Below are 14,575 nucleotides of genomic sequence, written 5' to 3'. Positions count from 1 at the left end.
GAAAGAAGGAAAGAAAGAAGGAAAGAAAGAAGGAAAGAAGGAAAGAAGGAAAGAAATCCAGCATATATCCTACCAAAACTGGATTCAGCTTAAATAAATCAGATTGCTTTTAAGTCTACTCTATAATGAACCTTGTGCTGTGAAAAACAGTAACAAAAATGTCTTTATAATTTACATATACAAACCTTTTTTACTGTTTGTTTAGTAAAAAAAAGACACAGTGAAGTAGCATGGCTACATAGGAAATAAATCTTAAAGGAGAAAAGGTATCTTTAAAATTCCATGAAGTAAGCAGATTATTATTGGCAAATTATAGCTTGCCAAAATTGAGAAATTGCAAGAAGTTCATCAGATGTATTGCCATTCAGGGTTAAACTACAGGGAGCTCTTTTCATGGCATTTATTATCTATCTTCTAGCTAGGAAAAGATATCATTAGTATTAACTTTTACAGACTGTTGCATTTGGTAACACGGGCATTACATGATTCTGTAAAATAGCCAGGGATTCATTCCCTCCCTCTCTAAGCCACAGGGGGAAAAGCTTTTCCTCCACCGTGATTAAAAGAACACTGCTGTGTTTCTTCCAGTTTGCAGCAATGCCTGAGGTACTGAGCCTTAACTGTTGTCTCATTCATCTTGTTGCCCCTCTGAGGTGCATAAAACCTTGTGCAAGTGTCCATTGCTTCAGCTGACCCCCTAAAGCTTCTAGGGACATCCACCCCTCTCTGCCATTCCCTCTGAAGAGAGTGAGGAAACCTCTGCTGCCCCTTTCAGGCATGAGACAGGAGTGAGCACAGCCCTTCACAGGTAGGGATCATGTAAGGAGGCTTTCCAAAGGCAGCCCAGCTCATCAGGAGTGCGGTGAATACAGTGAGAACAGTTGGGTTGCTACAAGATGAAGTACTGTGCCCATGAGCCCCCAGATGAAAGCTGATCTGGGATGGGTGTGAGGTAGTCCTGGTGCCCTTGTCCTGCCCCTGTCCCTCAGGAAGTCTGCATGGAAAAACTGGTACCTGTCCGTGCCAGCTCTACTCCCAGTCATTACCAATAGCTCACACGCACAGTGCCATATGAATGCAGAGATTTGTGCATTTTTCTCTTCCAGCAGGAATTCAGATCATGATGGGGAAAAGCCTGCTGCAGCACACAGCCACGTGAGCATTTCATGCAGCACTGTCATGCATGTTGTACGCTTTTACTACTGTGGTATAGTATGGGGACACTAATAAAGAAGATTGTGTGAGAAGAGGCCAGTAAATTTTGTAGCATTAAAGCACTGATTTTTATCAGTGAGAGAAGACTGCGGAGCATTGTTCTACAGTGTCCCAGCCTTACCACCAAAAACAGAACTAGGATTGTTATTCAAGCCCAAATTTGTGTGGATCTGGTACCAGATCTGATGCATGTCACGCGAGAGCCTGTCGTGGTGGCTTAACACCTGTAAGTTGCTCTGCACCAGCAGGCCACTCTCTCATCTCCCCTCCTCAGCAGAACAAGGGGAAAAAATACAATAAAAAAAAAAAAAAAACCCTTGTGGGTCGAGATAAGGAAAGGGAAATCAAAGGGAAATCGAACACTAATTACCATCACAAGCAAAACAGATTCAGTGTAGGGAAGATTAATGTATATTCTTGACAGTTAATAACAAACTAGAGCAGTGAGAACTAAAAGAAAACTAGTAACACCTTCCCCCCATCCACCCTCTCATACCTTCTCCCCCCAAGCAGCACAGGGGAACGGGGAATGGGGCCTGCGGCCAGTCCCTGACACTTCATCTCCGCCGCTCCTTTACGGTCACTCTCTGCCCCTGCTCCATGTGGGGTACCTCCCACGGGATGCCGTCCTTCTTGAACCGAGCCTGCAGAGGCTGCCCACAGGCAGCAGCTCTTCAGGAACTGCTCCCACACGGCTCCGTACCACGGGGTCCATCCATCTCCCAGGAGCAAACTACTCCAGGATGGGTCCCCCACAGGCGGCAGCTCCCCCCAGGCCCCCTGCTCCTGCGTGGGCTCCTCTCCTTGGGCTGCAGCTCCAGCCCGGGGCCTGCTCCTGCAGGGGCTCTCCATGGGCTGCAGCCTCCTCCAGGCCACATCCACCTGCTCCACCAGGGCCTCCTCCACTGGCTGCAGCTCTGGTCATTCCTTAAATCCACTCTCTGAGAGGCCCAACCAGCATTGCTTACTGGCTCTGCCCTGGCCAGCAGCAGGTCCTTTTTGGAGTCAGCTGGATCTGGCTCCTATCGAACTACCAAAGCCTTGTCACATAAACTCGTTACATCTGTAGATTCAATTACTACACGAAAGCTGCAAGTGCAGACCTGGAGTTACAAAGATGTCTGCACCATCTTGCACTCAGTTGTTAACACAAAGAGCTGAGAAGAAAGGAGTACTGGCTGGGAAGCACCCACATTACACTTACCTCAACATAAAAACACAAATAGGGCAGCTGAACATTGGGCCTACAACATACATGTTTCGCTTCAATGGCTCTTAACAGGCAAGCGAGCATCACCATTGCCAGTGTCCTCAGTAAACAGTATGGTGGATCTCTAAAGAAATCTCCTTTATTGTTTGTGGAAGCATGTTTATATTGTTTGAATTATCGTGCTTTTTTCTTACAAAACCAATGGTTACAAAAAACAACAGGACAGAATCATTTGTCCACTGTTGGGTCAGGAGCAGGTAGGGGCTTCTTGGACAACCCCAGCATGAGATGACAAGTGCTTGCACATGTATTTCTTCTGCAGCCAATAGCCATCAACACAGGATTTGAAACACGGTATGTCCACCTCTTGAATTTTCTCCACCATGAACAAGAATTGTCCTGAAAAAGTAAGGTATGTAGGATAGAGAGAGGAGGGAAAGCTATTATTAATGTTACTTATCTTTCTTAGTTGATCAAGACAGTGTCAGATTTCAGTGGATCTAGGAAAATTTGTCAACTTTGAGTTTTTTTGACAGGTCAGTATCATGTGCTGCATTCATTTGGTGCATCTCCTTGTCTCCTCACAAGGTTACACACCTTCAGAGCTGGTATCAGAGGACTTATCCCAAAGGTTAGAACATGCTCTCATGTCCTTGTTAGCAGTCTGACAGGGCAGGTAGCCAAGGAGGCACCGTGGTTTTCCACAGCATGTTGTTGTTATTCCTTCAGAAGAGTGGTGATGTTTTCCAAGCTTTTCTCCCTGCTCCTGCAACAGCCCCCATGTTTCCATCTACTGCTGCAATACCTATAGGAGTTCCCAGTAGTGCCATGAATATTAAGGTGATCTTCCTCCTGTTTTCTTAGTGGTCCCAAAATTATCAAACAGAAACAAAAGCCATTACAAGCAAATCCATCTGTAGTAGAAATTGAAAATAATACTGGCAGTCGTATGCAGGTTGTAGTTTTGTGTCAATATGGAGAATTACTAACTTTGAAAATAAAAATGTCAGGAGAATAATGTGCTTTTAATTAATAGGGGTATCTGAGGATTATAGATGTAGTGGACCCATGCAACTGGAGTCCAGAACTTCGCCGGCGCTGCATCAGCCATCCAACACACTTGACCCAGTGTCTCTGCTTACTGCTGCCCTACCTGTTACCTCAGCAAATGGAAGAATATTTGGTTCTATGGGTTTCATTCATATTCATGTTCAGATCTTGGCCTTGTAAAAGCTATTATACTATTAAAATACACAATACAACATGTGGGTAGGCTTTTCTCCTCCCTTTAAGCTAACAGTTTCAGCCTGTGATCTATAGGTTGCAGTCACCTGACAAAGAAAGTAGGCTTAAATCTATTACAAGGGAATCACTGGCAATATATAAGGGTCTAGAAATTAGAAGACTGAAAGCTTGCTTTAAACGGGGACTTGGAGCAGTGTGTAGAATGGACTGAGTTACACCTGAAAATCAAGGTGCCTCATGTTGAGGCTTAATTGATTTTCTGTAAATGAAAATGATCTTCCATTTACAGCATCGTTATGTCTGCGTTGCCATTATAGTTCTGGACCACTTTAACTACACAGCTAGGTTTGGAGTAATCTGGCTTCCATATGCAGATGAGCTCTTAGATAAGTTCTAGTTTCTGTAGTGTAAAGGGACAGAAATTCTTCAAGGACTGTGCCATAAAAAAGAAGCTAGGATTGTTTATAACCATATGTCAGTGTTTTTAGAAGCCGTGCTAATCTCACAATACTACTTTACTTGAAACAAATGCCTTTGAAACATGTGAAGCCCTCTTTTTGCCTGTGAATGTCTTCTTCAGCCTTATAAGCTATAGCTAGTCCAAACTTGATTGCCAAAATGGTATAACAATGCAATTAATTCTTGAACAAGTAAGAAGCTCTGCACAGACCAGTCTGTTTTCTATACAGATCCGGCTTCACAGACCTGTGGGTGCTTTTAGCCCTCTCTCTGAGCTGCTTCCCAGCTTGTGTCACCATGCTGACTGGACATAAAAACTCCCGTAACAAAGCCATGCCCTGAAATTTGCTGCTCTCAGAACATCGTGACTTGTGTGCCCCAGTTCCTTAAGAAAACTGACTGTAAAGTCAGTTATGTCAGGTGAGGGACTGAAAACACTTTAGAGGAATGGCAGCTCTGAAAGGTCACTGGCTTCATATTTATTCTGACACAGCATAAAATAGGTGGTTATTCTGCATAATTAAAGCGTTCACTTGCAGATATTTAATACTAGGTGGAATTCCAATTTAGGTTATTCTTTCTGTCTCCAAGTAAAGTATTTGTTCATCGTACATTCCTCTAGCAGCTGTGACTTTACTTTGTGATATTTTTGTGAACAGTAAAGATGATTTGCTGCATCCAGTCAGTCTCTTTGCAGCCTAAAAGATTGCGCAGTCAGCCAGATCCTTGCCATCCATTCACTGCGGTCAGAAATGATGAGAGCTTTTACTGTCCTGATACACTCTTCCTCTTTCTGCAGACCTTGGTGTGCTATAGAAGTACCAAGGTGAACTTTTAAAGCATGTCATTTGTGATAAAAGGGTATAGAACAGATGCTTAACAAACTGCTGTAGGGACTCTTGTTGATCCCTGAAGAATTCAGGCTGCTGCCATTCATGTTAACGGGAGATATGTACCTATTACCCTCACATCTCGGTGGGAGAATAGGCCTTTTAGCTGCTAGCAGATCTGGATCATATGGACTTCTAATTAATTATTGTCTCCATCTTCTTTGTTATGTGTAAGAACAGTCTTTTCTGAGGGGAACTGTTTAACTCCTTCCTTACCACTTTACCATCTACAACATGAAAAATTGGATGCGTTTATTTACAAGTACAGTCAGGGTTTATGTAAGGTTATTTAAGTTGCAGTCAGGATTACAAACAGTTTCAGTAGTCCTGCAAAAATATCCAGAGACATAACAGTAATAACACTTGTCAAAGTAATTGTTTAACTAAAATTGTCATGTAGTAACACAAACCCAGTTCATTTGTCAGTATTTGTAGGATGCTATATTATTTAAGAAAACAATGTTGCACTGATGAGATATTAATGTATTTTTTTTTTTCAGGCATGAACACCAGAGGTAAGAAATCTGTATCAGGTGAAGGATGATTTAGTAAATGGATATCCATTGGCCACAGATAAATACAGGCAGCACTTAAAATTCTTGACCCCTGCACCAGCATGAGTTTCTGAGGCTTCACTCTAATCAAGATGCTTCAGGAAACTGTCTCAGTGAGTCTTAGATGGAGGCTTGCTCTGTTTTTATAGCAGGGTGAAAGTGTGTCCTGAAGCTTCATGATGCATGTGATTGCTTCCAGTTGTCTGTGCTTCTAACACCCCTCTACTTCAGCAGCAGGAGGAGAGCTCCCACCTCTAGGACATACAGTTGAGCATTACTGATGCTGTCCAGCAGAGAGCAATAACACTCCCAACAATTCCTTCCAGCAGTAACACGGGAGTGCTATACATGGTTGACCTGTGTTTTTACGACATACATACACCGTGTCTGTCAGATGCCCCAGTGTGTCTATTCTGGTAGGTATGTACTCTTACCAGCTGGCTTAAACAAGCACAACAAGATTTTTCGGGCTTTGTGTAGCAATTGGTCACTAGAGCTCATTCTGAAGGGGAGATGGAAATCTGCTTAAAAAGTCTGGAACCTTTTCCTGCTGTGGGTGAGCCACAGCATGTGTCCAGAGTTGAAAACACGTAGGCATGTTTGTGGTGCTCTATTCATAATATTGTGAGTTTTGGTTTATGAACTGAAAACCATAGAAGCTTGCTAGAAACAAATAAACTGACCAAGAGTATCAATAGTTAGATGATTGACTATCCACTAAGTAACATCTCAAACAACGTTTGAAAGGCTTCTCTCAGAAGGAATAAAAATGTCTTTTATGTGTCACTTATGTGCAAGAAAAAAATTCTAATTATCAGTCGTGCATTAAAGGCATTGTGAGATAAGTTATCAGTAACATGTGGGAAGACCGATAAGCTGAAAGAATTTACCTATTCATATCCGAATATGAACAACAGGGTTTGTATTTTTCATGTTCATTCATATGGTTTTGCATTATGATTTATACAAGTGACAAAGTGTCTCAGTACATGCAACAGAAGTAGATTTTGCAGTGGCTGTATGCTTGTCTTACAGGATTGTACAGCTAGAGAGTATATGAGAAATTTTTACAGCCACTTCCTTTTCTCACTCAATTTCTTGGTCCCTTATTAAGAGCTCCAGGGAGTCTTCGGGGTAGGCTGATCAAAAAGCTCTGCCTCCTGCTATCAGGTGTCTCTTTCCATTAGTCTCTGTCTTTTATAGCTTTACGTCCCTTTCCCAAACGGAGTTAGCCTCTCGCTTTCTTGTTTGCAAAGTGGTGGCTCTCTGGTGTTCACAGCAGTATAAAAAAGGTGCTACTACTACGAAGGTTTCCAATTGTGATTAAGAGATTGCAGTAAATGAAGAGAGTGTGCAAAGTCAGGGCCTTGAGACCCACTGTCTGCTGTTGCAGTTGTTTTGTTTTTGCAATGGTCTCCGAGTTGTACTTTCACAGTATTAGGGTGACGGGGAGGGTTTCTGGATGTATCACAATTGTCCCTGGGATTAATGTGCCTGAATCACATTTCTTACATTGAAGATGCTGTTTCCCTATACTTAGGACACACTCTTACACTAATATCTGATAAGCACCTGCACCAAATAATTACTGATCGCCCAAAGAAGCTGAAGACTGCAAGCTTTCCTTCATATTTCTTGGACATTTAAGAATGTATTTATTTGATTGCATAGAACCCCTACAATTTAAAGAGGAGTAAGTGCTGTGATGGGAAGGTCTGCAAGGACAGAATCATTGCAGGCTTGTAGAGGTACAGAGTTTAATGGTGTAGTGAGGGACAAGTGTTGAATGAGGTACTACAGAATTAATACATTTAAATAACTGGCTTCAAGGAAGAAACACAAAGCAGTTGTGTGAATCCACATTGTCAAGCCTGATCTAAAGTAACAGTGGAGTTTTTTAATGGGGCTGTATCAGACACATGTTGTGTATTGTTAACTGCGTCATGAGTGAGCTTCTGCAGAATCAGGATCTGAGCATACATCATCGAGCTTTTTGATGTGCAGACTGTTGACTAAACCAGAAAAATCTAGTCTTGCAGAAAGATAAATCTTGACTATGCCACAGCTTCTACTGTGACCTATGGGCAGTCATTTTATCTTCTCCTGCTTTTGTCCCCTCTTTGTAAAATGATGATAAGAGCATTTTCTTATCTTAGAATGGAGTAGCGATAATAAACATTAAGGATTATGATGTGCTTAAATACCATGGTAATTAAAGCCATTAAGCACCTTAGACAATTCTATTAATTGGCTGCTTTTCTAAGCTGAATTACTGAGCATTTTTATTTTTTTCCCAAATAAATTCAAGGAAATGTATCAATAAGGATTGGCAAGTAAACCCGGTAATATGTCAGTGCTAAGCTGCACAGTGTTTTCTGAATTATGTAACTAGACATTCTGTATCTTTATCTTGTCAGCCTATCTGCTCTTTCTGCTCTTCTTCAACACTTCATTCAAAGACTCTAAACCTTAAAATAATGAGAAAAGGGAAAGTTATCTGCTACAACCTGACTGTGACTACAAAAATCAGGGATTACTGCACTTGTCATTTTAGGTCTTAGCTTTAAAAATTGAGAAAGAGAGGGTAACTGAAGCTCATTTAGGCATCTGTCAGTAGTAAAACAGAATTAAAAATAATAATAATAATAAATGTCACTCCTTCCACTAGAAATAAACATGAATTTTTCACCTAGCAGCATGGAAAAGGGAAATAAAAAGGGAAAAGAAAAGGGGAGAGGGAAAGGGAAAATGAGAGGGAGAGGGAAAGGGAGAGGGAGAGGGAGAGGGAAAGGGAAAGGGAACCTGAAATGGAAATGGAAACGGAAATGGAAAGTTTGCCTTTTGCTGAGAAGCTTCTGACAAGAGTGAATACTCAATATGAAGCACAGGAACATACCACACACGTGGTCAGGACTTCACTGACTCTATGCCCAGCAAAAGATTGCCACATTCATTGCAATAACTGACTTGTCCTTTCTGTACCACACATCATCCCTTGTCATAATGGGTCTGTGGAAGGGTCTGTTGAACTAGAGGCCTAATTTCTGCTGCTCTGCTGTTGCTGTTTCCCTAAATGTTTCCCTAAAATGTTGGAAATAACTACCTGCTGTTCTCAGGATTACAATTTTTTTTTCAGATAATATGTTTTTTATTTATTTATTTATTTATTTATTTCTCAAAAGACCAAAGCACACACAGAAACTGAAGTGTGACCAGGATTTGATTTATTACTGAGTTGTCTGTGTTGTAGGTCAGTATTGACATAAGTCAGACTACAGCTGCATTTTATATGCAGGCAGTATTTTCATGCAGCACTAAGGCAATACTTGGGCCTGGGAAGGTCAGAATCAGTTGTACAACTGCTAGCTAGAGAGTGCTTTTGGAATAAAAGAAAAAAGATAATAATTGAAAAGGATTTATTTCCTCTGGCACCCAAAGAAGGGTATAACTTTAGTGTGTGTTTTGTCACTTTCCCACTGACAAGGGGAAAAGCAGCTCCTGTTGACCTGTCTCTTATAGCACTGTCTCCTTTCACGCTGGCTGGGGCTGGCAACCTAAAGCATGTCTGGAGGTGTGTTTGGAATAGGAGAGATGGGTCAGCATATTACTAACACTATTGGAACTGCTTCAGTACCTCTATGTCCAGGTATTCTGTAATCTGCCTTTATGTCTATGTCAGGCAGAGTAATGATAGTGTCATTGCCTTCCTCTGGTGTTAATTTATAAAACAGAGTTGCCAAGGTTGATAAGGAAATCTATAGCTGCACAGGGAGGTAATTTTGTGTCTTCTAGGCCCTTAATTGCAGAAATGTGTTTGTTTATAGGACATCCCACTGACTTAACCAGGATGCTGTAAAGGTCTCTGGGAAATACGTAGAATCATGCTTTACATTTGCTTAAAAAAATCTACAAAGGGAGTTATTGTGTCTTGAAAATGACAGGATAAATAGTGAAAGCTGAACAAATGAAGGACAGGTACACATTTTGAATGCAAAATACTCAAAGCAGTTCATTCTAAAGCTACTATTATATAATCCTGATGAAGTAAGAAAATACATTTGCTTACACACCTTTAGAGGCAGATATTACACAGGCAAAAATAAACAGACTAAATCTTTTGATTCTCCAGCCAGTTCCAGCCATCTCCAGTGGACCTGCAGCAGGACACAGGAGAAGCTTGAGAGGGAAGGAGCAGAGGAGAAATCACCATGTACTGACTGTACAGGGTCAGCATAGCTTCAATTCAGTACAGGGTGGTAGATTTCAGAGTTTGGGATCTTAAAGTTGCTGAATCATCAGAAGGAAGCAAAAATTGTGAGAAAACAAATGTTTGATTAACATTTTATATATTAAATTCATGCTTTAAATCAGGGTGGGAGAAAGAAATCATATGCATGTTTGGGGAAAATAATTATGTGGATTACTACATCTATGAGCTTCTAAAAAGTCTGTGTACTTTGTCTATGTAAATTGTAGTTGGTACCAAAATTCTGTAATTCACAGAAGCTGATGTTTGAATCCATACAGCTAATTGATTGGGCTAAAAACACTAAACAATCCAGGCTGTATTTTACAGGTGTGGGATTAATCTGTGGACCTCAGAGTCTGGTTACAAAATGATATGGTTAGTTTTGAATGGGGAGAGTTCATAAATCTTCAATTTTGGATTCAGTTTGGTCTGCTTAAATCTATCATAGAGGCTGCTCAGAGTGGTGGTGGAGTCTTTCTCTCTGGAGATCCTCAAAACCCACCTGAATATGGTCCTGGGGAGCCTACTGAAGGTGGCCCTGCCTGAGCAGGAGGTGGGACCGGGTATCTTCTAGAAATGCCTTTCAACCTCAACCATTCTGTTATTCTGGGATCTACTTTCATGAATGATTTACCTGTTTGGTTGGTTGGTTGGTTTTTGTCTTAATTTTGGTCCAACACGTGCCCAAAGATATAATGACATTGTCAGCTGTCCTCTGCATCAGTGTTACATGCAAGATTAGGTTAGAGGAGTGCGTGGATAGCTTGTAAGTCTATCTTTGAGAACAAGTTGCCAAAATTATTTGTTAAAGGTCTGTTCTTACAATTATCTCAGAGCAACACAGTTTTGATGCAGTTATCTTGGAGGCAAAATGCTACAAAAAAAGCCACTTTGGTGTTTGTTCCCTCACTTTTGGTTTTACTGCCTTTTTTTTTATTATTATTATTATTTTTTTTCCTAAGGCATGTTATAATAACTTGTATATGCGTCAACTCTGGTACCAGTCGTAAGTGGCCCTTCTCTATAAAGACCTGCTCTATAAAGACCACCCTGTATCCAACCCTGGAATTGTAATACCCAGATCAATATCGCTGTTTTTGTAAGTCTTGAGGATTTTGACATAAGATTTCTTTTGCAATCTGGTAGAGAGGGAACAAGAACAATGAACTATCATATCCACTTAATTTTCAGAGGTTAGGTTAAGTGGCAGCCCTGGTGAGGTTGTTTTGAGATGTACTGGGAAGCTGACACAACCACAGCTTATACAGAATAACTCTGACTATGCACTGAAATGATGATAGCTGAGATTTTCCAAGCAGCCCTGTTAGTCAGCAGTAAACTACCAAAAAGAGACAAGAAAGGCTCCTTGTGGTTTATATGTGTAAAGGTGAAGATCCAGACTTGAGCCAGAGCCTTTTCCAAAGGTGGTTGTGATGGAGCGGGGTAGCGAGACAACATAAAGTAGCTCCAACGAGTTGTCTGGGGGGACAGATTTCTGAGGATTTCTAAAGCTTTCCTGGTAAGCTGTAGCTGAAAGGAAAGGTGAGTGGCAGGAGTCTAATCTCCCACTGGATCTGTCAAATCTGACAGATCTGATGACTACTTCATCTGGACCCACCAAGGGCTCATATGGATGAGCAGAGGTTGCACGTTCCCTGTTGCAGGCTTGCAGCTGCAGCCAGGAAGCATTTTGGCTTTAGCTTCCTTTATCCCGTGCCTTTCCAGCTGCCTACCGCTGTGCACAGGTTTAAGCTTGTCACTGTCAGCTCCCACAGTGCTCCCCTCGTCCTGCTAATTTCCATTATCGTTGCTGCCGTTGACAATCACATGCCCTTTGACAAAGTAACTGTCAAAGCTCCCATCCATCTACAAGCTGCGTTACAGACCCACTCCTATCTGAGACATTCATTAGTGTCGTTTGCCAAAAGGTTTATGTAACAGATGTTGCAAAGCAGGCATGCAGAGATGCACACTCACACACACACACACACACACACCAGTGTTGCAAGGACCGTTGGGGTGACGATGAAGGGAGGATGGTCTTTGGGACTAGAGTAGCTTGAAGGCATAGCTACATCTGTTTAAAAAAGCAACTAATGCCTCTGTGTCACCATGCTGTATTTTCAGCTTGTCATCATGGCTGGGACTGTTCTGCTTGCCTACTACTTCGAGTGCACTGATACTTTTCAAGTGCATATCCAAGGTTTCTTCTGTCAGGATGGCAATTTGATGAAACCATACCCTGGAACAGAGGATGAGAGCTTTATTTCACCCCTTGTGCTCTACTGTGTGCTGGCTTCAACTCCGACAGCTATTGTAAGTATAAGAAATTGTTTGAATTCTCCACTACCACTCCATAAATAAGAACAACAGTCTTATAATATCTTCAGCTGTAATTGATTTACACTTAGCCGGGTCTCTGCTTTGCCTTAGCCTAATATGATCTTCATTGCTTATCTCCAGGTGTAATTATTCTGAGGTAATCTTAATGCAAGATTGAGAGGTAGAGCTTGTTAAGCCTGTTACAATAGCTTGCCCAGCTCAGTGATTAGCTGTGAATTGTCTGGGCTCCAGAGAGTCATGAATGCAAAGGTGGTTTATTATTGAAAATAAAAAAAATAATAATAAAAAAACAGTATAAGTTTGGAATAAAGCCTGGGTTGGACATGCAGCATATCTGGGTCTATTTGCTACTATATTAAGAAGACTAATAAAAGGTTTTAAAAGGCTTAGATGTGCAGAAAGATGACCAATATGAAGAAAAGCATGAGTGCTATTTTCTTGGTGTTCAGAATCTGTTCATATTTTGGCAGCCACATCCTCTTAACTTTTTTTTTTTTTTTTTTACTTGACCCAACCAGTCAGCTACAATGTAGCTGTTCCAAGCAGGTGAAAATATACAATTAGCTGAGTACATGCATTTCTGACATGGTTATTGTAGTCACTGATGACCAAAACATTGGCCCTTTTCCATTTTCTGTGTAGAAAGTTACAAATTTCACCAATAGCTAATTTTCCTACCTATGCAATTACATTAATAAATTCCTACCACTCTCTGTCTTTACATGCTTTGTTTTCTTATACTTCTTTCTTTATCTTTAGTATTTCTTTCTTAACTTTGCTTTGCAACCTTTTCAAAAATTGATGAAAACTGTGCATGAGAAATAAATGCTGGACCATAATCCATTTCAGTTTTTGGTCTGTATGAATATTAATGCATGAAACAGTTTAGACAGAACATGCTAATAAAGAGATCTGAAAGAGATCTGCATAAAAGTCTACAGTTTTTGTACAGGACACTTCATGAAAATGAGTAAAAAATTTTAATGAATTATGTCATGAGCTCATGAAAATCCTCTGTAGTAACACTATTATTTTCTGTATTGAAACTCTGTTTAATGTTAAATCTTGTTTGCTTTACTTTGTGCTGCAATGATAGACAAAAATAAATGCTACATTTCTCCATAGTGATATTTACAGTAACTTTCACAGGCTGTGCTTTTAAAGCAAAATCGAGTGATGGATCCATGCCTGGATGCTGTAACACCAGAGTTAGTGGGAGGCTTGTTCCTTGTTTTAATGATACGACATTAGGTGGGCAAGCAGTATTGAAAATGTTGCTCTTCAGTTGGATCTTCTGTTTAAAGCCTTCCTCTGGCAAAGTGGGTTGCAAACTTTTCAGGTTTTTCTCTACTGGTTCGACATTTCCTTTCACTTCAGAAGCCCATTAAGTTTTCTCTAGTTATTTATAAAAAGCTGGATTGGAGTCTTCTTTGGGAGATGAACGTCACTGCTTTTGTAAATCCCTAGGCGATGTTAAACATAAGAAGTGAAAGACTGGAGTGAGCATCAAACAAAGTTTTTGGGTGCAGAGACCTTCTTTCAGCTAAGTGCTGTGTGGAGCTGGTAGGTCTATCTCGTATAATACAAGCTGCACGGAGATGCCAGCTTGGGTCCCGAAGTACAGCAGTCACATTAAATGACAGGATCCAGTGCTGGATCTAAGGTAACAAGCAGTGCTGCTTGGGTTACACTCTGCTGTTGAACTGGCCATCTACCGCTTCATCTAGAGAAAGCGTTGGTCAGGGACAGTGCAGGGCTCCTTTCACCATGTGTAGTTATGATCTCTTTGTACAGCCTTAAGGAGACAGTAGGTCAGACTTCTTGGGAAAATATTTTTCTTTTCATTCTTAATACATTATGCATTAATACATTATTTAATGTGTTGATTGTATTATTTTGTTGTGTTGTTAATACAGCGTTTAATTATTTCAAGTATAATTACTTAGTATTGGGCTAATCTTCAACTAGAGAATATGTAAAAGGGGTATTTTTCTGTCCTCCTTACAGGTCCTCAGCACAATGTATTTATATGAGTAGTTTCACTATATTTCTCACACCCATCATTTTCTCAGAGACTTTGCCCTCCTTGCAGGCTAATTTAAAATTTCTGCTTTAGCTGGTACCTGTTTTCACCCTGTCTTCCCTCTGCAGACAGACTTGTCAATGGTCATTAATAGAAAGGTAGTAAATGAGATAGATAATGAGCTTAGAGACTCCATAATCTCTGTCCCTGCATTGCATTACTGATCTGCAGCTGCCATCCAGCACCTGAATGGGTGCTGCCTGTTATTCAGACAGTCATGGTCTAGGCAAAGATTTTTGATACAGTTGAATGTCCCAGAGATTTCAGTGAAAAGAGCAAGTGCAGCCATTTCTATTTATACAGTGATGATTGTACTCTATCCCAGTA

At 40.8% G+C, this 14,575-nt stretch overlaps 1 protein-coding gene across 2 annotated transcripts in view; it reads left to right on the top strand.

Moving 5' to 3' along the window:
• The window catches only part of PLPPR1 (phospholipid phosphatase related 1), a 150,107-nt gene that overhangs the window by 100,092 nt on the left and 35,440 nt on the right, over positions 1-14,575 (top strand). For both annotated transcript variants that reach the window (XM_035309823.1, XM_035309824.1), the window contains exon 3: positions 11,950-12,138. In XM_035309823.1, coding sequence (XP_035165714.1) covers positions 11,950-12,138 — 189 coding nt within the window. The remainder of the gene's footprint in view (positions 1-11,949; positions 12,139-14,575) is intronic.

Source organism: Oxyura jamaicensis, chromosome Z, assembly GCF_011077185.1.
Source record: "Oxyura jamaicensis isolate SHBP4307 breed ruddy duck chromosome Z, BPBGC_Ojam_1.0, whole genome shotgun sequence".
Lineage (NCBI taxonomy): Eukaryota > Metazoa > Chordata > Aves > Anseriformes > Anatidae > Oxyura > Oxyura jamaicensis.
This window is presented reverse-complemented; position numbering and strand designations above follow the sequence as displayed.